Source organism: Ranitomeya imitator, chromosome 5, assembly GCF_032444005.1.
Source record: "Ranitomeya imitator isolate aRanImi1 chromosome 5, aRanImi1.pri, whole genome shotgun sequence".
NCBI lineage: Eukaryota > Metazoa > Chordata > Amphibia > Anura > Dendrobatidae > Ranitomeya > Ranitomeya imitator.
The window spans coordinates 567,251,952-567,272,089 of NC_091286.1; the positions used below are offsets into that span (position 1 = coordinate 567,251,952).

The following is a 20,138-nucleotide window of genomic DNA, read 5'->3' on the forward strand; positions in this document are numbered from 1 at the left end:
TCTAATTACTGCGGTCACAGAGAATGGAGAAATAAGTTCTCTGTCTCCTTCACACCTATGCTGCGATTTTCTCACGCGAGAGAATCTGATCACACTCTGCTCCTAACTCTGACCGTGTGATCTGAGTGTCATTAGCGTGATCAGGCCGATTCTCTGGCATCAGAGAATTGATGGACGTGTGACCCAGGCCTCCTAATGCAAAGTAATACTTACACCCCTGCATGACTTTGTGGAGGCGTTTTCACCAGTTGTACATTTCTGAATTTCGTCTCTTTGTACCCTATCAGAGGAGATCGTCGGTTTGAAAAACCAGCACGAAAAGAAGCAGGTAATAATTTTCTCTTACATAAAGTTTTCTTGATCTGCTGTAGGGGACATTAAGATTTTAATTCCAGACATGTAATTTAGTAGCAGTAGGCAAAGTTATCCTTGTTTTATTTTTTTGCAACAATTTTAAAACCGCTTCCCTATTGTGTTCCAGTAATTTGTAATGGCAGATATTAATCCCCTGATCAGAAGAACCCCCTAATAATAAGCTGTGAGGCCACATCACATGTTACTTTCTGCATTCACACATGGAGCCGCAGCAGGGAACTGACTGGAAACACACAGTTTATTCATGTTTATTGTCAGATATAATGAATGGGAGTTGCATGGCCGGCCTCTGTGCAGTCCTGTACACCCTTCCTTCTCCAGAAAAGAGCCCCTCTGGGTCTATGCCTTCCTTCAGCTCCCGTAATCTGCCAGCTAGGAATTGTTAAGGGTTAGTACAGCGATTCTTATAAAAGGCCAAGCGAGTATGTGTGTGCCACATCATATTCCTCACCTGCATGAGTGCATTATATGCATCTCTACAATATACAAATGTGTGATCCTTTACTATTGGGGGACTAGAAAGCATGCACATGTTTCCACTATATCGGTGTACCTGCACTCATCTACTGTGTACCTCTGGCACTTTGCATTACGAGTGGACTCCTGTGTTACATAGAACAGTGCACTCCACATTGAAAGGACAATCTGATAAAACGAACAAACCTTTCCTGTTATATGAACAATCTGGGTTGCTTTTCCCAGTCGTGTCCATTGTATCATTTGCACTTTAGCGTCTGAGTTGGCGTGCTTGCTGTACGTTTCCAAGTGCTAGCCCACAGCCGTCTTTTTGGACTACTCTGCTTTTCATGTTCTGTCACTCCCCTGAGCAATTCTTTATTACAGTTATCCATTATCGGGTGGGCAGAGTCCCACAGACCCCTGTTGTAACATCGGGGACACAGAGCTTGGTGTTCTCTAGTAAGGTATGACAGAACGGTCTTTTGGAGCCTTGATGATGGTGCCCTCATTTCCTGTGTGAATTTCCTTTGGAGAAGCGTCGGCATAGGTATCGGAATGAGGATGGCTGAAGGGACTAAGGAAAGTCATTTGCTTTGAAGTATTTTACTCTCCAAGTCCAGTCTCAGAGATTTGAAAGGTGTCCCCTCTTTGCCCATTGGCACAGACTTCCAGCTCAGTTCTGTAGGTCTGTCTGTGTGAGGCTTGTGGCAATTCAGGGAGTGGATTGCCAAATGTTTCCATACAAACGCGATATCCTCCTTCGGGCCGACGTGTTAGACATGGTGCAAAGCGGTGTCCTTGAAGTATCTCACTTGGTAGATAAGAAGTACGGCTCTGGCAAATTTCCCCCGAGCCTTCCTGAGTAGCAGATAGACACACCACAAGCTCCAAGTGACCTGACAAAGATATAGTTTCACGTTGCGATAAAGCTGCTAGTGGGCTCCCAGGAGAGAGACTGTGAGTGTACGTGAGAGGAAATGAGAAGAATGGGCACTCGCCACTGCCATTTTGACAGTCCAATAAAAAATCCACGCTGCTCTGCTGGATTTGGCCGTCACCTCTTTCTTGGTAGAGAATCCCACTGACTCTGACCATGGTTAATGGACTTGGGCGAGTGTTGGCCACTTGGAACATTAGACATGGCTTTCCTTCCGGACTACCTACCACCGCCAGCCTCGAGAAGAGGATTGACGGAGTGCGATTCTTTGGTCTTGCAATTTTTGCCACAAAAACACCTGTTGAATACAAAATCTGGAATAAGTGAAAACACGCATATGCAAAGCTGGAATAATATATGCATGATATTATTTCTAACCTCTTACAACACATACTGCTTTTGTCACTATAATCTGAGAATATCTGACCTGTAATGAAGGCCTCCAGCATGAGTCCGAGCAGCATTTGCACAGCAAGAAGAGCAATGGCGCTTGGGCAATCTCCACTTGGAAACATAGTGCCGTATCCAATGGTGAGCTGAGTCTCCAGAGAGAATGAGAAGGCAGCAGTGAAGCTAGTGATGTATTTCACACAAATGGTGTGATTCTCAGGTGGGGCATCGTGGTCCAGGGCCAGATCCCCATTCATTTCAGCCAGTAGATACCAAAAAACAGCAAAAAGGAGCCAGTGTGCCAGGAAAGAAGCCGAAAAAGCCAACATCATCCAGCGCCAGCGCATGTCGAGCAGTAGCCCCCAAATGTCACGCAGGTACGACAGTCCCTGCCCCTGGATCCCAGCAGCTTTTATGGTGCTGTGTCCATCTTTAGTTACAAGCCGATGAGAACAAGAGTTGAGCAGGGTGCATCTAGGGGACCTGCTGTGAGATTCCTCCTCTCGATCTGTGCTGACCTGCAGCACCACTGAAACAAAGAACAAGGCTACATCAGGTCCTGCTCATGAGCGGTAATTATATTTTTGCATAAATGCAGTATTAAATCTTTCCCGGTAGTGAACATATTCTAAGTCAACTCGTCCTCCATCACAGTGATGGATTGTAGCTGGACTGACCACATAATTTTTTTATTTTATTATAAATAGTTGGTAATATATCACATTTACAAAGCAGCAATACTCGCCTGTTATTTTCCCTACAACTCGGCATTGACACTTCTGCAGTGCTGATGGTATGACCACTGCAGCAATCATGTGCTGTACTACTGGCATCATCACTCAGGGATTGGAGCCAGCGGTACGTCACATGACTGCTGGCTGGGGCAATGATTGGCTGCAGCGGTCGCATGTAAACAAAGACTAGGTGGACCCCAGGAGAAACTATGCGGTATCACTTTTGGAGATAATACATGAGCTTTCTTGTGTTTTGTTTTTTTACAATACTGCTGGCCTTTTTGTAAAAAAAAAAAAATCTGAATATTGGATATCCCGTTTTTTTTTTGTTTTTTTTTAAATTAATGTGTTGATGTGACAACTCTATAGAGAGGTTAAAAAAAGCGAACAGTACTACAGGAGGGACACTGATGCAAAGGGTCTTACTCTTAAGGTACCGTCACACTAAGCGACGCTGCAGCGATACCGACAACGATCCGGATCGCTGCAGCGTCTCTGTTTGGTCGCTGGAGAGCTGTCACACAGACCGCTCTCCAGCGACCAACGATGCCAGTAACCAGGGTAAACATCGGGTTACTAAGCGCAGGGCCGCGCTTAGTAACCCGATGTTTACCCTGGTTACCATCGTTAAAGTAATAAAACAACCACTACATACTTACCTACCGCTGTCTGTCCCCGGCGCTCTGCTTCTCTGGTCTGGCTGTGAGCACAGCGGCCGGAAAGCAGAGCGGTGACGTCACCGCTCTGTTTTCCGGCTGCCCGGCGCTCACAACCAGAGCAGAGAAGCAGAGCGCCGGGGACAGACAGCGGTAGGTAAGTATGTAGTGGTTGTTTTTTCACTTTAACGATGGTAACCAGGGTAAACATCGGGTTACTAAGCGCGGCCCTGCGCTTAGTAACCCGATGTTTACCCTGGTTACCAGCGAAGACATCGCTGAATCGGCGTCACACACGCCGATTCAGCGATGTCAGCAGGAGAGCCAGCGACGAAATAAAGTTCTTGACTTTCTTCCCCGACCAGCGACATCACAGCAGGGGCCTGATCGCTGCTGCCTGTCACACTGGACGATATCGCTAGCCAGGACGCTGCAACGTCACGCATCGCTAGCGATATCGTCTAGTGTGATGGTACCTTTACATTTACTATTTGCACTTTCAATGTATTATTGGGATTTTCACATGAAAGGCATGAGCTAGGAAAACAGGAGCCCCTGTGTGTGTGATCAGTGGGGTTCCCTTGTATAGGCGATAATGTCATTCCTGAAAACACCTCTCTTAGTATGGATGAGCAGAATAAAATAAATCTATCCACAGCATTAGATGATGGCGAAGTTATTAATCTCTAGCTGACGTCTGACTATGGCAGGGCAAGGCTGCACTGTGTTCTCCTTGCATTCTCCTTTCCCCTTCATACCTGTACGGTTAGCTATGCTGGCCCCCTAATACATTTGTTTTTGTGATGGTGACAAACGTGGTGTGAATGGTTTTTGGGCTGTGTTCCGATTGCATTTTTTGGACAGCTTCTGATTAATGAATGCCTACAGCCATGTTTGTCCTGTGCTCCCTGGTAGTTTTTTTTTTTTTTTTCAGAGCAATCATATAAGACTAAGTTTGCCAGATGCTACATACTCTGCCACAAAATACAAGGGTGCATATATAGTCATACAGCGTGAATTTTTATGGGTGAATTTTATTATGGGTCCGTAGGTGAGGCCTGCTTGGTTATATGGCCAGGATGGTCACCAAGCCTGCTTGGTTATATGGCCAGGTTGGTCACCAGGCCTGCTTGGTTATAAGGCCAGGTTGGTCAACAGGCTTGCTTGGTTATATGACAGGATGGTCACCAAGCCTGCTTGGTTATAAGGCCAGGTTGGTCACCAAGCCTGCTTGGTTGTATGGCCAGGTGCCTGCTTGGTTATATGGCCAGGTTGGTCTCCAGGACTGCTTGGTTATATGGCCAGCTTGGTCACCAGGCCTGCTTAGTTATAAGGCCAGGTTGGTCAACAGGCTTGCTTGGTTATATGACAGGATGGTCACCAAGCCTGCTTGGTTATAAGGCCAGGTTGGTCACCAAGCCTGCTTGGTTGTATGGCCAGGTGCCTGCTTGGTTATATGGCCAGGTTGGTCTCCAGGACTGCTTGGTTATATGGCCAGCTTGGTCACCAGGCCTGCTTAGTTATAAGGCCAGGTTGGTCACCAGGCCTGCTTGGTTATATGGCTAGGTTGGTCTCCAGGACTGCTTGGTTATAAGGCCAGGTTGGTCACCAGGCCTGCTTGGTTATAAGGCTAGGTTGGTCTCCAGGACTGCTTGGCTATATGGCCAGGATGGTCACCAAGCCTGCTTGGTTATAAGGCCAGGATGGTCACCAAGCCTGCTTTGTTATAAGGCCAGGTTTGTCACCAGGCTTGTTTGGTTATATGGCTAGGTTGGTCACCAGGCCTGCTTGGTTATAAGGCCAGGTTTGTCACCAGGCCTGTTTGGTTATATGGCTAGGTTGGTCTCCAGGACTGCTTGGTTATATGGCTACATCGGTCACTAGGTTTGCTTGGTTATATGGCCGCATCGGTCACCAGACCTTACCCAGATGGACGTTTTCTTTTTGGGAGTTATCAAGTTTAGGTATATTCATGGAAACCATGCACAGTTGATAACAGGGTTACCATTTGACTATTCTTTTAACTACAGATTTACTTCTGCCCCCCCCGGTATGTTGTGTCTATAGATAAAGGGAATTAATGATTTTTCCTAGATCTGCTCTTACTGCAGAACAGCGCGGACCCCTGCTTTGCCAGGATACATCAGTATGTGCGCAGCCCGCCGACCTCATCCTAATCCTCGGCTGACCAGGCTGACATTGTCACATACTCACTTTTCAGATGCTCAGAAGCCGGATGTGCCACGTGTCTCCCTGGTCACTGGGATGACCGCATCCAGAGTGAAGGAAGGTAAAGCGTATCCTGCAGCTGTCAGCGATGGCACCTGCTACCTGTGGCGTCCTCCTCTGTGACCGACCTGAGCAAAATGAACAGGGTCATAGACATGGAGATCCCAACAAGTTACTTCTGCTGCCTTGCGTATGGTGTGCAATTTTCACTTATCACGCTGTTTGTTCCCCTCTATTGTCGCCACCTCCCATCCCCTCCATCTCAAGGCACCTGAGCTGACTCTGGCTCTATTCCCTGAAGGCAAGCAGGGGCCTGTGCCTGTATAACCCCGGTGTTCTGAGCCGCTGCCAGACTCTGCAAGGGAGGGGGGAGAAAGTGTTTCTGTTATGATTTCACGCTTGGGGGGGGTAAGCTGCTTTTAGACGCACACATCATAATGTTCATGTGACCTGTCCCGCTGCGGGAAAATATCTCGGCTTTGTTCACTCTGGGATGCATTGGACGGCAGGTAGGATTCACCTGGATGATACCAACGTTCCCGTCCTTGCCATTTGCTCAGTGCGCGGAGCCCAGTCCTTCTCTGTTTGCCTGTGGCACCGGCATTCTTGTCACAGTGTGACGTTTGTTTAAACAGATCTGATGCTCTGTCCCGCTGTGCGAGAGAGGAAGGCTTGTAACATTCGTGAGCTCAAGCAAATCTCTGCGCCTTGCATAAGGATAGTGAAATCTTACGATAGTGCACAGATTAATGTTCACATCTATATCGATTTTATTTTTTGCTAGAAAACTTTTTTCCCCCCACTTTACTTTCACCGAGTTAATAGAGCTCTGATTCAGTAAGAAGTAGTATAAGGTTAGCGCGCGTCGTAAGGCTAGAGCGCGTCGTTAAATTTGCGCGTGTCGTAAGGTTAGGTGTGTTAAGGATAGAGCGTGTTGTAAGGTTAGGTGTCGTAAGGCTAAGGGGCGTCGTAAGGTTAGGGGTCGTAAGGCTAGAGCGTGTCGTAAGGTTAGGTGTTGTAAGGTTACGGGTCGTAAGGCTAGAGCGTGTCGTAAGGTTAGGTGTGTTAAGGTTAGAACGTGTCATTAGGCTAGAGCGCGTCGTAAGGTTAGGTGTCGTAAGGTTAGAGCGTGTTGTAAGGTTAGGTGTTGTAAGGTTAGGATTGTAAGGCTAGAGCGCGTCGTAAGGTTAGGGGTCGTAAGGCTAGAGAGTGTCGTAAGGTTAGGTGTCTAGGTGTCGTAAGGTTAGAGCGTGTTGTAAGGTTAGGGGTCGTAAGGCTAGAGCGTGTCGTAAGGTTAGGTGTCGTAAGGCTAGAGCGCGTCGGAAGGTTAGGGGTCGTAAGGCTAGAGCGTGTCGTAAGGTTAGAGCACAGTTTATTTTTTTGTGCAAGCTATGTGTTTATTCCTAATCGTCAAACTCCTAAATCAAATAGCCAGGGGTTAATCAGAATATTTCCAAAGATTTACCCGGGGTTTTCAGCTTCAATCACAGGGCTTGTACACAAGCTCAATTCATTGGAGGAAGCATCACATGGTCAGCATGTGTTGGCTATCCGTGCTGGCTGAGCGAGGGGCACACGGGCGCTTCACACACACTCGCACTACTGTTACTGGCACTTGCTTTAGGCCCTGCGCGAGTTGACTTGTGCCACCGAGCCCTGTCAGACAACTTCTCATATGATGGGAATTACAGGAAACCAGTGTATGGATCGGCAGTGTATAGCACCTCTGGCCTCATGGAGAAGCGCAATGTGAGAAGTATGGCTCTGTCATATCTTGGACTTTAAACATCAGTCAAGGGTACATACCTGTTGGGTGCCGGGGAGGAGGAAATCCACTAATTGAGTTTTCGTTTGAGAAACCCGTCAGGTAAGTGTCCTTGGTCACTTCAGTTGCCTTATCCAGATTGTATCATGCAAATCCTGTTTAATATAAATTCTTGGGATTTGCAACATGAATGAAGTTCCAGTTTTAGGGGTAGTCTCCAAAAGCTCCTTGTGGGTGCACTTGTGCCCTAGCTGCCACCTTCGCAGTGGTTCCTTGTCTCCGTGACTTGGTGTTCCTGTCCGGTGACACGCTCCTTCTCAGTCTATGGGGGGAGCTCTTGCTGGGTCTGGAGTCATAACCCACATTCCTGCAGTTATAAATCAGGAGGCTGGACGGTTTGGGTGTGACGTGTGATTGGCCATTCCATGGTTAGGGTTAGGGTTATGCCATGATGGGAGTGGTGTGGAGCAGCGCTGCCCCTCCAGTGATTAGTTAGGCACAGTAGGTGCACTTTATTAACAGTCTCATTACTGCCTGCTTGGTAAAGGTGTTAATGGAGCAATGATTTCAGATATGTTGAAACAAAGTGGGGCTTTTACATTTTTGCACATGTAATTAGGGGGCAGGGTGTTCTCCTTGGCAGCGTTGTATAGAGATGCTTCGTGAAAGGGTTTAGGATCAGTACAGTGGAAATAGTTCTACTTATATTCAGTACTTATATTCATGTTTTATGGAAGCCTTTTTTTATTTAACTTTTAACCTAGTTTATGACAATCTTATCACATCTTAGTGAGATGCATGTTAACTATAGCATTATACAAGGTTGGGACAGAAGAGGTCGTGACTCATTCATTACTCCATAGGGTTCATGGTTGAGAGCCAAAACACTCATTTGTTTTGCTGATTCCTTTTTTTTCTTTCTTTTTTTTCGCTGTACTGGACAAAGTGTATAATAGCAGTATATCCTATAAGGACTGGGGGTCCGTCAGGAAAGGGAGCTAGCGCGTCTTCTGTGCATTTCAGAGGGAGTGGGTGCTTGTTTTCCACTGGACTTTGCTCGCCTCTGTCTGGATAAGCCGATTGAAATAAACAGAGCCTTATTGTTCCTGGAGGAGCAAAGCCGTCTTCAGGCCTGCGGTGCTGAATATTAAAGTAATGACCCAAATCCCACTCCCCTCAGGGCTTCTGTTCTACCGTCCTGCCCAAAGTTTGGACCTCCTGCCGTTAGTGGCACGTCAGTGCATGCCCATACCAAACAGCAGAAGGAGAAGCTACGCAAGTATCTCAAACCTTGTCCCTGGATGCAGAATTGTCAGCTCTTTAACCCTTTAAGTGACACTTTTTCCACTTCATAGTGCCAATTCGTGTTTCTTATCTCAAGAAGTTTTTTTTTCCAGCTCCTCTCGTTCTTATTCAGTGGAAAAGTATCTGTCTCCAGATTTCAAAGTCCCTCCCCGTTGAGTGTACAATTTACCATTCCACATGATATCTCCTGCTGCCAAGCCTTCGGATCCCCACCCCCCTATGCCGAAAAGTTATCACTGCGTAATGGAGGGAGGCTGCATAGGACGGATACAGTATTTTTGTGCTTACAAAAATTCTATGAGGCAGAAAAACATTACTGACATAACGGAGGCATTATTTATCCCGCTTCTATTATAAAAAAATAATGAAGTTGTCATTTTTTTTCTGCACTAAAAATAACATTTCAGCATACTTTTAGATATTTTTGAGTCTGACTCACACAAATTTAGTGGTTTCTATTACTGATTGGGTAGCTATAGACAAAAATGTGAACCCTGTATCTGTATAGAATTACCGTATTTTTCAGACTATAAGACCCACCAGACCATAAGACACACCTAGGTTTTAGAGGAGGAAATTAAGGAAAAAAAAAAACTGAAGCAAGAAATATGGTCAGTTCTGTACTTAATATCCCCTATCCTGATATATATGGCCCCCTCATCCCTATCCTGGTAGGCATGGTCCCCCACATCACTACCCTGGCAGGAATAGACGCCCTCATCCCTATCCTGGTATATGGCCCCCTCATCCCTATCCTGGTAGGCATAGTCCCCCACATCCCTATCCTGGCAGGAATGAATGCCCTCATCCCTATCCTGGGATATGGCCCCCTCATCCCTATCCTGGTAGGCAAGGTCCCCAACATCCCTATCCTGGCAGGAATGAACACCCTCATCCCTATCCTGGTATGCAGGAGCCCCATCTCCTCCTAGTATACATGGCCCCATGCCTTTTATGGTATGATTGGCCCCCATCCCGTTTCTGGAATGTATGACCTCATCAGAGAACATTGAAAAACACAACAAAAAAAATTACACTTACCTTTCTGCGCTCCCTCGCAGAATCTTGTTCGGTTGCCAGTAGCTGCTTTATGCTTCTAAGCAGTGCATGGCTGGGATGTCATGCACTGCTCACAAGCAGAGCACAGCTTCTGGAATACTCACTGCTCCCCATGCCAGGATTGTGCGCGCAGAGGGCAGTGAGTATTCATTGCTCTTCAGTAACACGCACAGTGTCAGCCGCTGGCTTCCTGCTGCTGCCTACCTCTACCTCTCTGGGCGTGGAGAGCAGACCATCAAATGTGTAGGGGGCCTCCTGTCTCTTTCCCTGACAGAGCATGTAATGATCCTTTAGTTCTCAGTGGAGATAAGCTGCTGACTTGGTTGTCTGGTGTCAGACTTCTCCGTATCCGCATTGAAAACATACTAATCTGGTTGAAGTGTTCATGTGTATAGGGGAATTGGGAGACCTAGTGGTTGGTCTTTTGACAGCCGAGTTGGAGGAGCACCTTTTAAGATTTATCCGTATTTCACTTTCCTGTCTTGCTCCATATATCTATCTAATCAGACGTATTGTCCTTTGTACACCATAAACTAAAGGGTTATTCACATGTTAGGAAGAGGACGGAAGATGAGGAGAAACTCTTATTGGCATCCTCGGGTGACCGCAGTCTGCCAGCAGCATGGTGATGATGCTGACCAATATTGTTAATCAGTCAGGAAGTCAAAAGGCTGGGGAGCGGTGTGCTCCTGAATACTGTCAGGACAATCCCTGCTCGTTGTGAGTTCCGGTGAGGAGGGGGCGGAGTTTCGGCCGCGCATGCTTGGTCGAAAATGGCGGATCCGACGCACAAAAAAACGTTACATTGAACGTTTTTTGTGCGTCGCAGCCGACAAAAACAAGACGCATCCGTCGCACGACGGATGCAACGTGTGGCAATACGTCGTTAATGCAAGTCTATGGAGAAAAAACGCATCCTGCGGGCAACTTTGCAGGATGCGTTTTTTCTCCAAAACGACGCATTGCGACGTCCGTCACACGACGCTAGTGTCAAAGTAGCCTAAAGCGTCAGAAGAGAATCCTGAGAGCACTGACTGCTTGTAGAGACGATCAAAATTAGAGCCGAATGAAAAGGTCCAGATCTCTGGAATAAAATAACTAGCCTCTTTTAAACAGGTGTCAAGTTCTCCTTAAAGGGGTTTTCTGGGACAATTTTTTTTGAAAATATATGTCTAAAAACTAATCATAGGTAGATGTCAGCCGGGAGCTGGCTGTCAATCAGCATGACGTTGCCAGTTACACCCTGTCAACAGCGGAAGAGAAGCTGCTGCTTTTTCTATGTGACATTAGCAGAAGCTGCAGAGTCGCCAACAGAAGATCTGCGCTGGCAAAGATCTGCATCGGGCAGAACAAAAATACTTAGCAACTACCTGTCTGTTCATTCTCAGGACCATAGTGAAAAAAATAAGGCACCCACAACCCCTTTATAGGGAACCAGTCACCTCCCAAAATCGAAGGTGAGCTAAGCTCACCGGCATCAGGGGCTTATCTACAGCGTTTTGTATCCTGAAAGATGAGAAAAAGAGGTTAGATTTTTTTATTTTGGCATGTTTCAATAGCCTCCATGGGAGGATAGAAGCTGCCATAACTTGATCGCGTCTGCTACATAGAGGCGATGCTCACATCGCCTCTATGTAGTAGAATTACCCCGAAACAGAGTGTCTGCAAATTGAGATCTATTTTGGCTCTTATCCTAAAGGCCCCGTCACACATAGCGACGCTGCAGCGATACCGACAACGATCCGGATCGCTGCAGCGTCGCTGTTTGGTCACTGGAGAGCTGTCACACAGACAGCTCTCCAGCGACCAACGATGCCGAAGTCCCCGGGTAACCAGGGTAAACATCGGGTTACTAAGCGCAGGGCCGCGCTTAGTAACCCGATGTTTACCCTGGTTACCATCGTTAAAGTAAAAAAAACAAACGCTTCATACTTACCTACCGCTGTCTGTCCCCGGCGCTGGGCTTCTCTGCCCTGGCTGTGAGCACAGCGGCCGGAAAGCAGAGTGGTGACGTCACCGCTCTGCTTTCCGGCTGCCCGCCGCTCACAGCCAGAGCAGAGAAGCAGAGCGCCGGGGACAGACAGCGGTAGGTAAGTATGAAGCGTTTGTTTTTTTTACTTTAACGATGGTAACCAGGGTAAACATCGGGTTACTAAGCGCGGCCCTGCGCTTAGTAACCCGATGTTTACCCTGGTTACCAGCGAAGACATCACTGAATCGGCGTCACACACGCCGATTCAGCGATGTCAGCGGGACCTCAACGATCAAAAAATGGCCCAGGCCATTCCGACACGACCAGCGATCTCACAGCAGGGGCCTGATCGCTGGTACGTGTGTCACATAGCGAGATCGCTACTGAGATCGCTGTTGCGTCACAAAACTTGTGACTCAGCAGCGATCTCGCTAGCGATCTCGCTATGTGTGACGGGGCCTTTAGTCATGTGACAAGGCTCCTTAAAGGGAACCTGTCACCCCCAAAATCGAAGGTGAGCTAAGCCCACCAGCATCAGGGGCTTATCTTCAGCATTCTGTAATGCTGTAGATAAGCCCCCCGATGTATCCTGAAAGATGAGAAAGAGAGGTTAGATTATACTCACCCAGGGGCGGTCCCGCTGCTTTCCGATTCTGGTCCGATGGGCGTCGCGGTCCGGGGCCTCCCATCTTCTTACGATGACGTCCTCTTCTTGTCTTCACTCTGCGGCGCAGGCGCACTTTGTCTGCCCTGGTGAGGGCAGAGCAAAAGTACTGCAGTGCACAGGCGCCGGGCCTCTCTGACCTCTCCCTGCGCACTGCAGTACTTTGCTCTGCCCTCAACAGGAGGGCTGCCGGAGCCGCAGCGTGAAGGCAAGAAGAGGACGTCATCGTAAGAAGATGGGAGGCCCCGGACCGCAGCGGGACCGCCCCTGGGTGAGTATAATCTAACCTCTTTTTTCATCTTTCAGGATACGCCGAGGAAGGGGGGGGGAGGCTTATCTACAGCATTCCAGAATGCTGTAGATAAACCTCTGATGCCGGTGGGCTTAGTTCATCTACGATTTTGGGGGGGGGGGGGGGACAGGTTCCCTTTAAGTAAGAACTTCTACACACAAGTACTTAACAAATCAAGTTGTTATAGTTTGAATGAATTAGGTCTTGAATAATGTATATTGTTATTTTGAGTGCTACTGATGTGGCCTCATGTGCTTAGTTATTCCATGTTGAATATATGCCACATTCATAGGATATGCTGTAAATGTCCAATAGATGCATGTCCCACAACTGTCATGAGAACTGCATGGCACGGACATTGCAGGGCTGGCCCCTCTGTTCTTTTTGATTACGGTAGTATGAGAGCTCAGAAACTTGGCACCCACACTTGCACAGCAATTTTTGACACCTCAATACGAAAGAATGTCCTTTCGATTATGGAACTCACTCCATGGGGCCCTGTTTTCAAGACTGATTCAGGTCCCAGCATTGGACCTTTTTAAGGTACGGTGTATCTTGTGGATGTGCCATATTTGTCCAGCACTTATAATCCTCGGCCACTCTAACTTGTTTCCCTGCCCAATATCAACCTCTTTAGCTTGATTGCTATTTCACGGTCTGTCTGACATCTGAAGCCAGACAAGGAAATCAGACCATGAATGATCAAGTCGCAGAGGTTGGTGCTAGGCTATGGAGGCAGTGGCTCCTGAAGTGCTCTGAGCACTTACCACCTCATTTGCATATGAATTAAAATGCAAATTAAGGAATGCAGCAGCAGATTAAAGATGTCAAGGTGTTGATGGTTTTATTTTTCAAAGACTTGCATGCCTTAAGGTACCTTCACACATAACGATATTGTTAACGATATCGTTGCAACGTCACGCTTTTTGTGACGTAGCAACGATCCCGCTAACTATCTTGTTATGTGTGACAGTGACCAACGATCAGGCCCCTGCTGGGAGATCGTTGGTCGTTGGGGAATGATCAGGACCTTTTTTTGATCGTTGAGGTCCCGCTGGGTAGCACACATCGCTGTGTTTGACACCTTACCAACGACCTCGTTGACAGGACGTCCCTCATTGAGGTCTGAATCGTCATGAAATAGCTGCCATGTGACATCGTTGTACAGGTCGCTACAGGTCGCCGCATCGCTGCTGCGTCGTTGAGGAGATCTCACTGTTTGACATCTCACCAGCGACCACACAGCGACGCAGCAACGATCCCTGACAGGTCGTATCGTTGTCGGGATCGCTTTAGCGTCGCTAAGTGTGACGGGGGCCAGATAAATGATGATGGATGGGAATCTATTTTAGAATATGTGACTAAGATCTCTATGAGCGAACCTGGGAGGATGTCTCAATTATATGTGATTCATAGAGCTTACAGAACTCCCGATAGACTGTTCAAGATGGGTTTGAGGTCTGATTCCGAGTGTCCACGATGTTCGCAGGAACAGGCAGACATGTTACACATGCTGTGGCATTGCCCTAGATTGTCTGCCTTCTGGACAGTTGTATTGAATCGGATTGAATTGGTATATAGGTGTGTCATTCCCAGAGACCCTTTGGTCTGTATATTAGGCTGTGGAAGAAATAGCAGCGGTATCTATGGTTAAACTGGCGATTGCTAGACTATTATTCATAGCAAGGAAATTGATAGCTTTGTTCTGGATCAGGGAGGAGCCTCCGACTAGACGAGACTTTCTTACACAGGCGGACCATATAATTTTATTGGAAAAAAGTATATATACTAAGAGAAATAAACTAGATGTATTTCAAAAGATTTGGCAGCCATGGATAGAATGGGATTAGAATTGTGGGGAGGATGCATAATGTTATAGATGATGTTCATACTATACAATTGTATTTGAATTGGGGAAGGAATATCGGATGGGAATTTGGGAAAGCATTAAAGGGGTCTCGAAGGGGGGGGGGGACAGGGAGGGAAAAGGGGGGGGAGTTATGTTCATAAAATATATGATTATCTGTGAATAACAGCTTGATGTCATTTGTTATCATTGATTTTCCTTAATAAAAATTTATCTGATTAAAAAAAAAGTTGTGACGGGGCCTTTACGGTACCTTTATATATGATTTGAGGAGGGGTAATTGTACTGACAGATTCCCTTTAATTGTTTGCCAGTTATTTAATTCACTAATCCACACTAATCTCATGTACGAGTGTCCCAATACTTTGGTTTTTCAAAGATGATAAAAATCGTGATCACCTTTGTCCTGTTGGCACAAATTGCTATCATAAATGGATCATGGATGTGATGCGTTATGGTATTTAACCCCAAGTTGTCTTCGCTCCGTAATAATATCTACTGTTCCGATTAAAGTAGAGACCATTCAATTACTCCAGTATTTTTTTCTCTTGTGTGCCTTGTTATAGGCCAAGCAATGAACAGGTGAGTAGGTCTGCCACAAACAATGTCCAGACTGAGTTCCTGACCCTGTGTTCTCCCCTCCTGCCGACCACTTCACATAGCTGCCGACACACTTCTAGTCTTTTTTTCCTTTTTTTTTTTCTCCCCATAAACAGCACTTTTGGCTTTTGATCAAAAATAATCCACTAATGAGTGCTGGGTGCAATCCAAAGATTTTACTCCTGTTCTTACCGGATCTTGAAGATTTGGTCTGAAAGTAGGCTAAAAGTAAGAATGAATGGTGAAAAATTGGCCGTAATGTAGAGGAATGGTAAGACTGGGTTGTACTTTGGAAGAATAAAACATTTCTAGATAATTGCTATTTATTTTCAGTAAGAGTTTCCTTGTTCGAGAAGGATTTAGCCTCATTTTACAGTAAAAATTTAACTTACAAGCCTTTCTTAAAAGGGGCCTCCAGCAAACAAGTTTTAGCTTGATTACTGTTGCAGGGGAACGTGTCACATTGTATATGAAGTCCGCTCTGTGGACAGCATGGCCACACACGCCGATCCAGCGATGACAGCGGGTGATCAGCGACCAAAAAAAGGTCCTGATCATTCCCCAACGACCAACGATCTCCCAGCAGGGGCCTGATCGTTGGTCGCTGTCACACATAACGAGATCGTTAGCGGGATCGTTGCTACGTCACAAAAAGCGTGACGTTGCAACGATATCGTTCATGAAATCGTTGTGTGAAGGTACCTTTAGGCTAGAGAAATGGAGGATCTGACGGCTGGAGGTCAAAAGATTGCCATCTACCCGGATTATTCTGCTGCAGTTCAGAAACAGAGGATGAAGTTCACTGGGGTCAAGAGACGACTGCGGGAACTGAGAGTGCAATACTCTATGCTGTTCCCCACAAAGTTGAGAGTGGTGGCTTTTGATAAGACCCATTTTTCCTGACTCCAGAGGACGCTACCCAGTGGATTGACACTAAAGGCCCCGTCACACATAGCGACGCTTGAGCGATTCCGACAACGATACGACCTGTCAGGGATCGCTCAAGCGTCGCTATGTGGTCGCTGGTGAGATTTCACACAGTGCGATCTCCCCAACGACGCAGCAGCGATGCGGCGAACTGTAGCGACCTGTAGCGACCTGTAGAACGATGCTATTTCATGATGATTCAATGGGACGTCCTGTCAGCGAGGTCGTTGGTAAGGTGTCAAACACAGCGATGTGTGCTACCCAGCGGGACCTCAACGATCAAAAAATGGCCCAGGCCATTCCGACACGACCAGCGATCTCACAGCAGGGGCCTGATCGCTGCTACGTGTCACACATAGCGAGATCGCTACTGAGATCGCTGTTGCGTCACAAAACTTGTGACTCAGCAGCGATCTCGCTAGCGATCTCGCTGTGTGTGACGGGGGCTTTATGCTAAAAAGCTTAAATAAAAAGGCGATTGACATTTTGGGGAGATCCGGACGGTAGTTATTTCTCTGTTGCTGGAGGAGGAATCTGTGTTTAATAGCACACTGGCTATAGGGTTGAGTAACTGTTGAGGGTTGAGCTGGGCCATATTGAGTGATGGGCCGGAGGGGACAGTACCGGTTAATATGTGTGGGGGAGGAGGGTTATGCGGGGTACTGCAAGTTTGTTTGGTAGTTTCTTTACATGTTTACATAAAATTGTGGGAAATTCTGATAGTCACGGCAGCGGGAGGCGAGTGGAGAGGGTAAAAGCAAGGGAGAGTGTTCGCAATGGGCGGTGGAGCCCTACTATTGATAAGAGGTGGAATGTGTAGTATTGGGTGGGTTAGGGGGGCAAGTTGGGGATTGGTAGGGAGGGTGGGAGGGATTAGACAGCTCATACTTGGGAATAATGTTAATATGCAGGATGACGAGCCACATGATGGGGGGCCACATTAAGATATTGAGTTGGAATGTGAGAGGCCTTGCGGATAAGTCCCAGCGAGAGGCGAGTCTGCAGTATGTTCGAGAACAGAGAGCTTCAATGATATGTCTGTTGGAGACGCATTTGGTGCTGGAAAGGGTGGATGTATTAAATAGGCGCTGGATACAGAGGGCATACCACTCTACCTTCTCTACGTACTCTAGGGGTGTGTCGGTGTTGGTACCTGTTGGAGTGCAGTACGAAGAGGTGAGAACACAGGTGGATGTGAATGGTCAGTATGTGGTGGTGCAATGTAAAATAAACGGAGTGTTGATGTGTATAGCGGCAATGTATATTCCGCCCCCATACTCAAGTAAGAAAATTAGTGAGGTGTTGGAACGGGTAGAACGCTGGTGCCCGATACCATTTCTAATCATTGGCGACCTTAATAAAATATGTGATGACTTTTGGGATAAAAATAAAAACTCTCAGAATAGGACAGTGGGACACATTACTACGTTTGGAACTTATATTCGTGAAATAGGTATGACTGACCTATGGAGAGTTAGACATGTTGGGGAAAGGGGGTATTCCTGTTACTCACCGGCTCATAGTACTCTATCCAGAATTGATCTGGCACTAGACAATCGTCTATTGGACACGATGGTGGGGGAAGTGCAATATTTACCTAGGGCCCTCTCAGACCATAGTGCAATTAAAGTGGAGTTCTGACTGATGGGGACTCAGGCTGCGAACAGGAGAGAATGAAAGATTCATCCTAACTGGCTGCACAGTATAGATTTAGATAAGATATACAGGAGTTGGTGGAGTTTTCTTGTGCTGAATGATGGGAGTGCAGATGCTCTTACGGTATGGGAAGCCATGAAGGCATACTTAAGAGGGCTGTTGCTTAGAGATATTAGTAGATGTAAACCTAAAACTAGAGAGGAAGAGAAGGCAGCGATTGATGGGCTGAGGACAGCAGAGGATGAGATGGTAACAATGGGTACCCCTGAAGCTGGGAACAGATTAAAGGCAGCTCAAAGCCACCCGGGAAAAATTTTGTTGGAAAAGGCTGAAAGGAAGCTGAATTTCTGCAGCTGGCTTATTACCAGGAAGGTGAGACTGTTGGTCACATGTTGTCGCTGGTGGCTTCGGCCCAGAGGAGTACTTCGTTTGTCCATTCTCTGGTTTCCAGGAGTAGTACTAGCGTCTCCGAAAATTCAGAGATTCTGGAGGTCTTTGCAGATTTTTACGTGGACCTATACTCCTCTCGGGTAGACGCGTCGGCGGGAGACACAGTGGCGTTTCTTGAGAGACTGGGGCTCCCGAAGTTGAGTGATGCAGATAGAGAGAGCTTGGAGGCTCCCATCACGGAGGAGGAACTGAGTCGGGCATTACAATCTATGGCTAATGGGAAGGCGCCTGGAGTAGATGGGTTTCCCGCTGAGATCTATAAAAATATGGGGGAGGTGCTGATACCCAGATTAAAGGCGGTTCTAGATGAGGCTAAGAGTAGAGGGTATTTGCCAGCATCCATGAGAGAAGCCATAATAGCGGTGATTCCTAAGGAAGGGAAAGACTTGGGGCAACCTGAGTCATACCGGCCAATCTCATTGCTCACTATAGATGTCAAGCTCCTGGCCAAGGTGTTGGCGACTCGGTTGATAATTGTTATCTCTAACCTGGTGCATTCAAACCAATCTGGCTTTATGCCTGATAGATCCACGGCGGTCAACCTACGGAGGCTGTTTATGAATCTGCCGCTTAGGTCCGACAACTGTGGCCAGAGAGTTATTGCATCCTTAGAAGGCCATAAGGCATTCGACAGCGTGGAATGGGGATATCTCTGGCATGTGTTGCAGTGTATGGGGTTTGGCTCGCAGTTTGTGTCCTGGATTCAGCTGATGTACTCGCGGCCGATGGCCAGAGTCAGGGTGAGCGGGGAGTTATCGCGGACTAATTCATTAGCTAGAGGGACGAGACAGGGGTGTCCACTCTCTCCTCTCTTGTTTGCGCTGGCTGTGGAACCGTTGGCTGCTACACTTCGACAGTCTGATGAGGTGCCTGGGTTTAAATATGGGATGATTGAAGAGAAGGTGGCGCTGTACGCGGACGATATTCTACGCGGGAGGGGGGGGGGCTTATTGAAATATTTGGATCTTTGTCGAGGCTGACAATAAATTGGAGGGACCCGATGGAGTGCTTGCTGGTATATGTGGATGAGATCGGAGTGGATAGCAACCTGAAGACAACTATTGCCAGATTGCTAGCTATGGCCCGAAAGGTCATAGCACGAAACTGGATTAAGGACGAACCGCTTTCAAGAAGACAATTCCTCCAATATGTGAAACAGGGCCTGAGGTTGGAAAAGGGTTTTATAAGAAAAGGGGGAAAATAGAAACGTTTGATAAATTGTGGTCTTCATGGCTTGCTATGGGAGAAGGGGGAGTCAGGGACCTGAATAGATGAGTACATAATATGTGGCCTGCTATTCTAAATGAGATGATAGTCATTTTATGGTTTTGATGGTCGAGCTATTAAAAGAGGTGGGCTGTCTTACTGGGTGGGGGCAGGACAAGTTGTGAATGGGGGGTTTGTTTTGGGGGGAAAAAACTTTGTATCGCAAACAAGAATGTAACATGTAAATTATAATGTTATTCTTAATAAAAATGTATTTGAGTTTAAAAAAAAAAAAAAAAAAAAAATTCGGCATCTTTGTTGTTTGCTTTGGAGCCCGATGAATGAGTACTTTCATTAGGTGTTTGCTTTTCTTACCAGCATTGTGACATGTGCTTTCTGTAGGCTGCACTGAATGGATTGACAGATTGATGCACACGAGCAGCAGCGTTTAGCATCTTCCACAATACATAATGTCATCAGAATTTTGTGTCTTTATCCATTACTGGTAACCAAGCAGCAGGCAACGTGTTCTGGGATATGCAGGTCCACACATGTTTGCCTATCCTGATCTGTAACAAGTATTAGTCCTTAGTAC

General features: G+C 46.9%; 2 protein-coding genes across 6 annotated transcripts in view; one reads left to right on the top strand and one right to left on the bottom strand.

The window, feature by feature from the left end:
* Positions 1-20,138, top strand: part of GIGYF2 (GRB10 interacting GYF protein 2) — a 257,367-nt gene that overhangs the window by 113,904 nt on the left and 123,325 nt on the right. For all 5 annotated transcript variants that reach the window (XM_069727759.1, XM_069727760.1, XM_069727756.1 and 2 more), the window contains exon 7: positions 288-328. In XM_069727759.1, the coding sequence (XP_069583860.1) occupies positions 288-328 (41 nt within the window). The remainder of the gene's footprint in view (positions 1-287; positions 329-20,138) is intronic.
* Positions 608-7,993, bottom strand: KCNJ13 (potassium inwardly rectifying channel subfamily J member 13). Its single transcript, XM_069727761.1, has 4 exons — positions 7,587-7,993; positions 5,766-5,908; positions 2,199-2,690; positions 608-2,069 (listed from the first exon to the last, which is right to left on the bottom strand). Coding segments are annotated over exons 2-4 (1,125 nt in total). The 5' UTR covers positions 5,767-5,908; positions 7,587-7,993; the 3' UTR covers positions 608-1,437.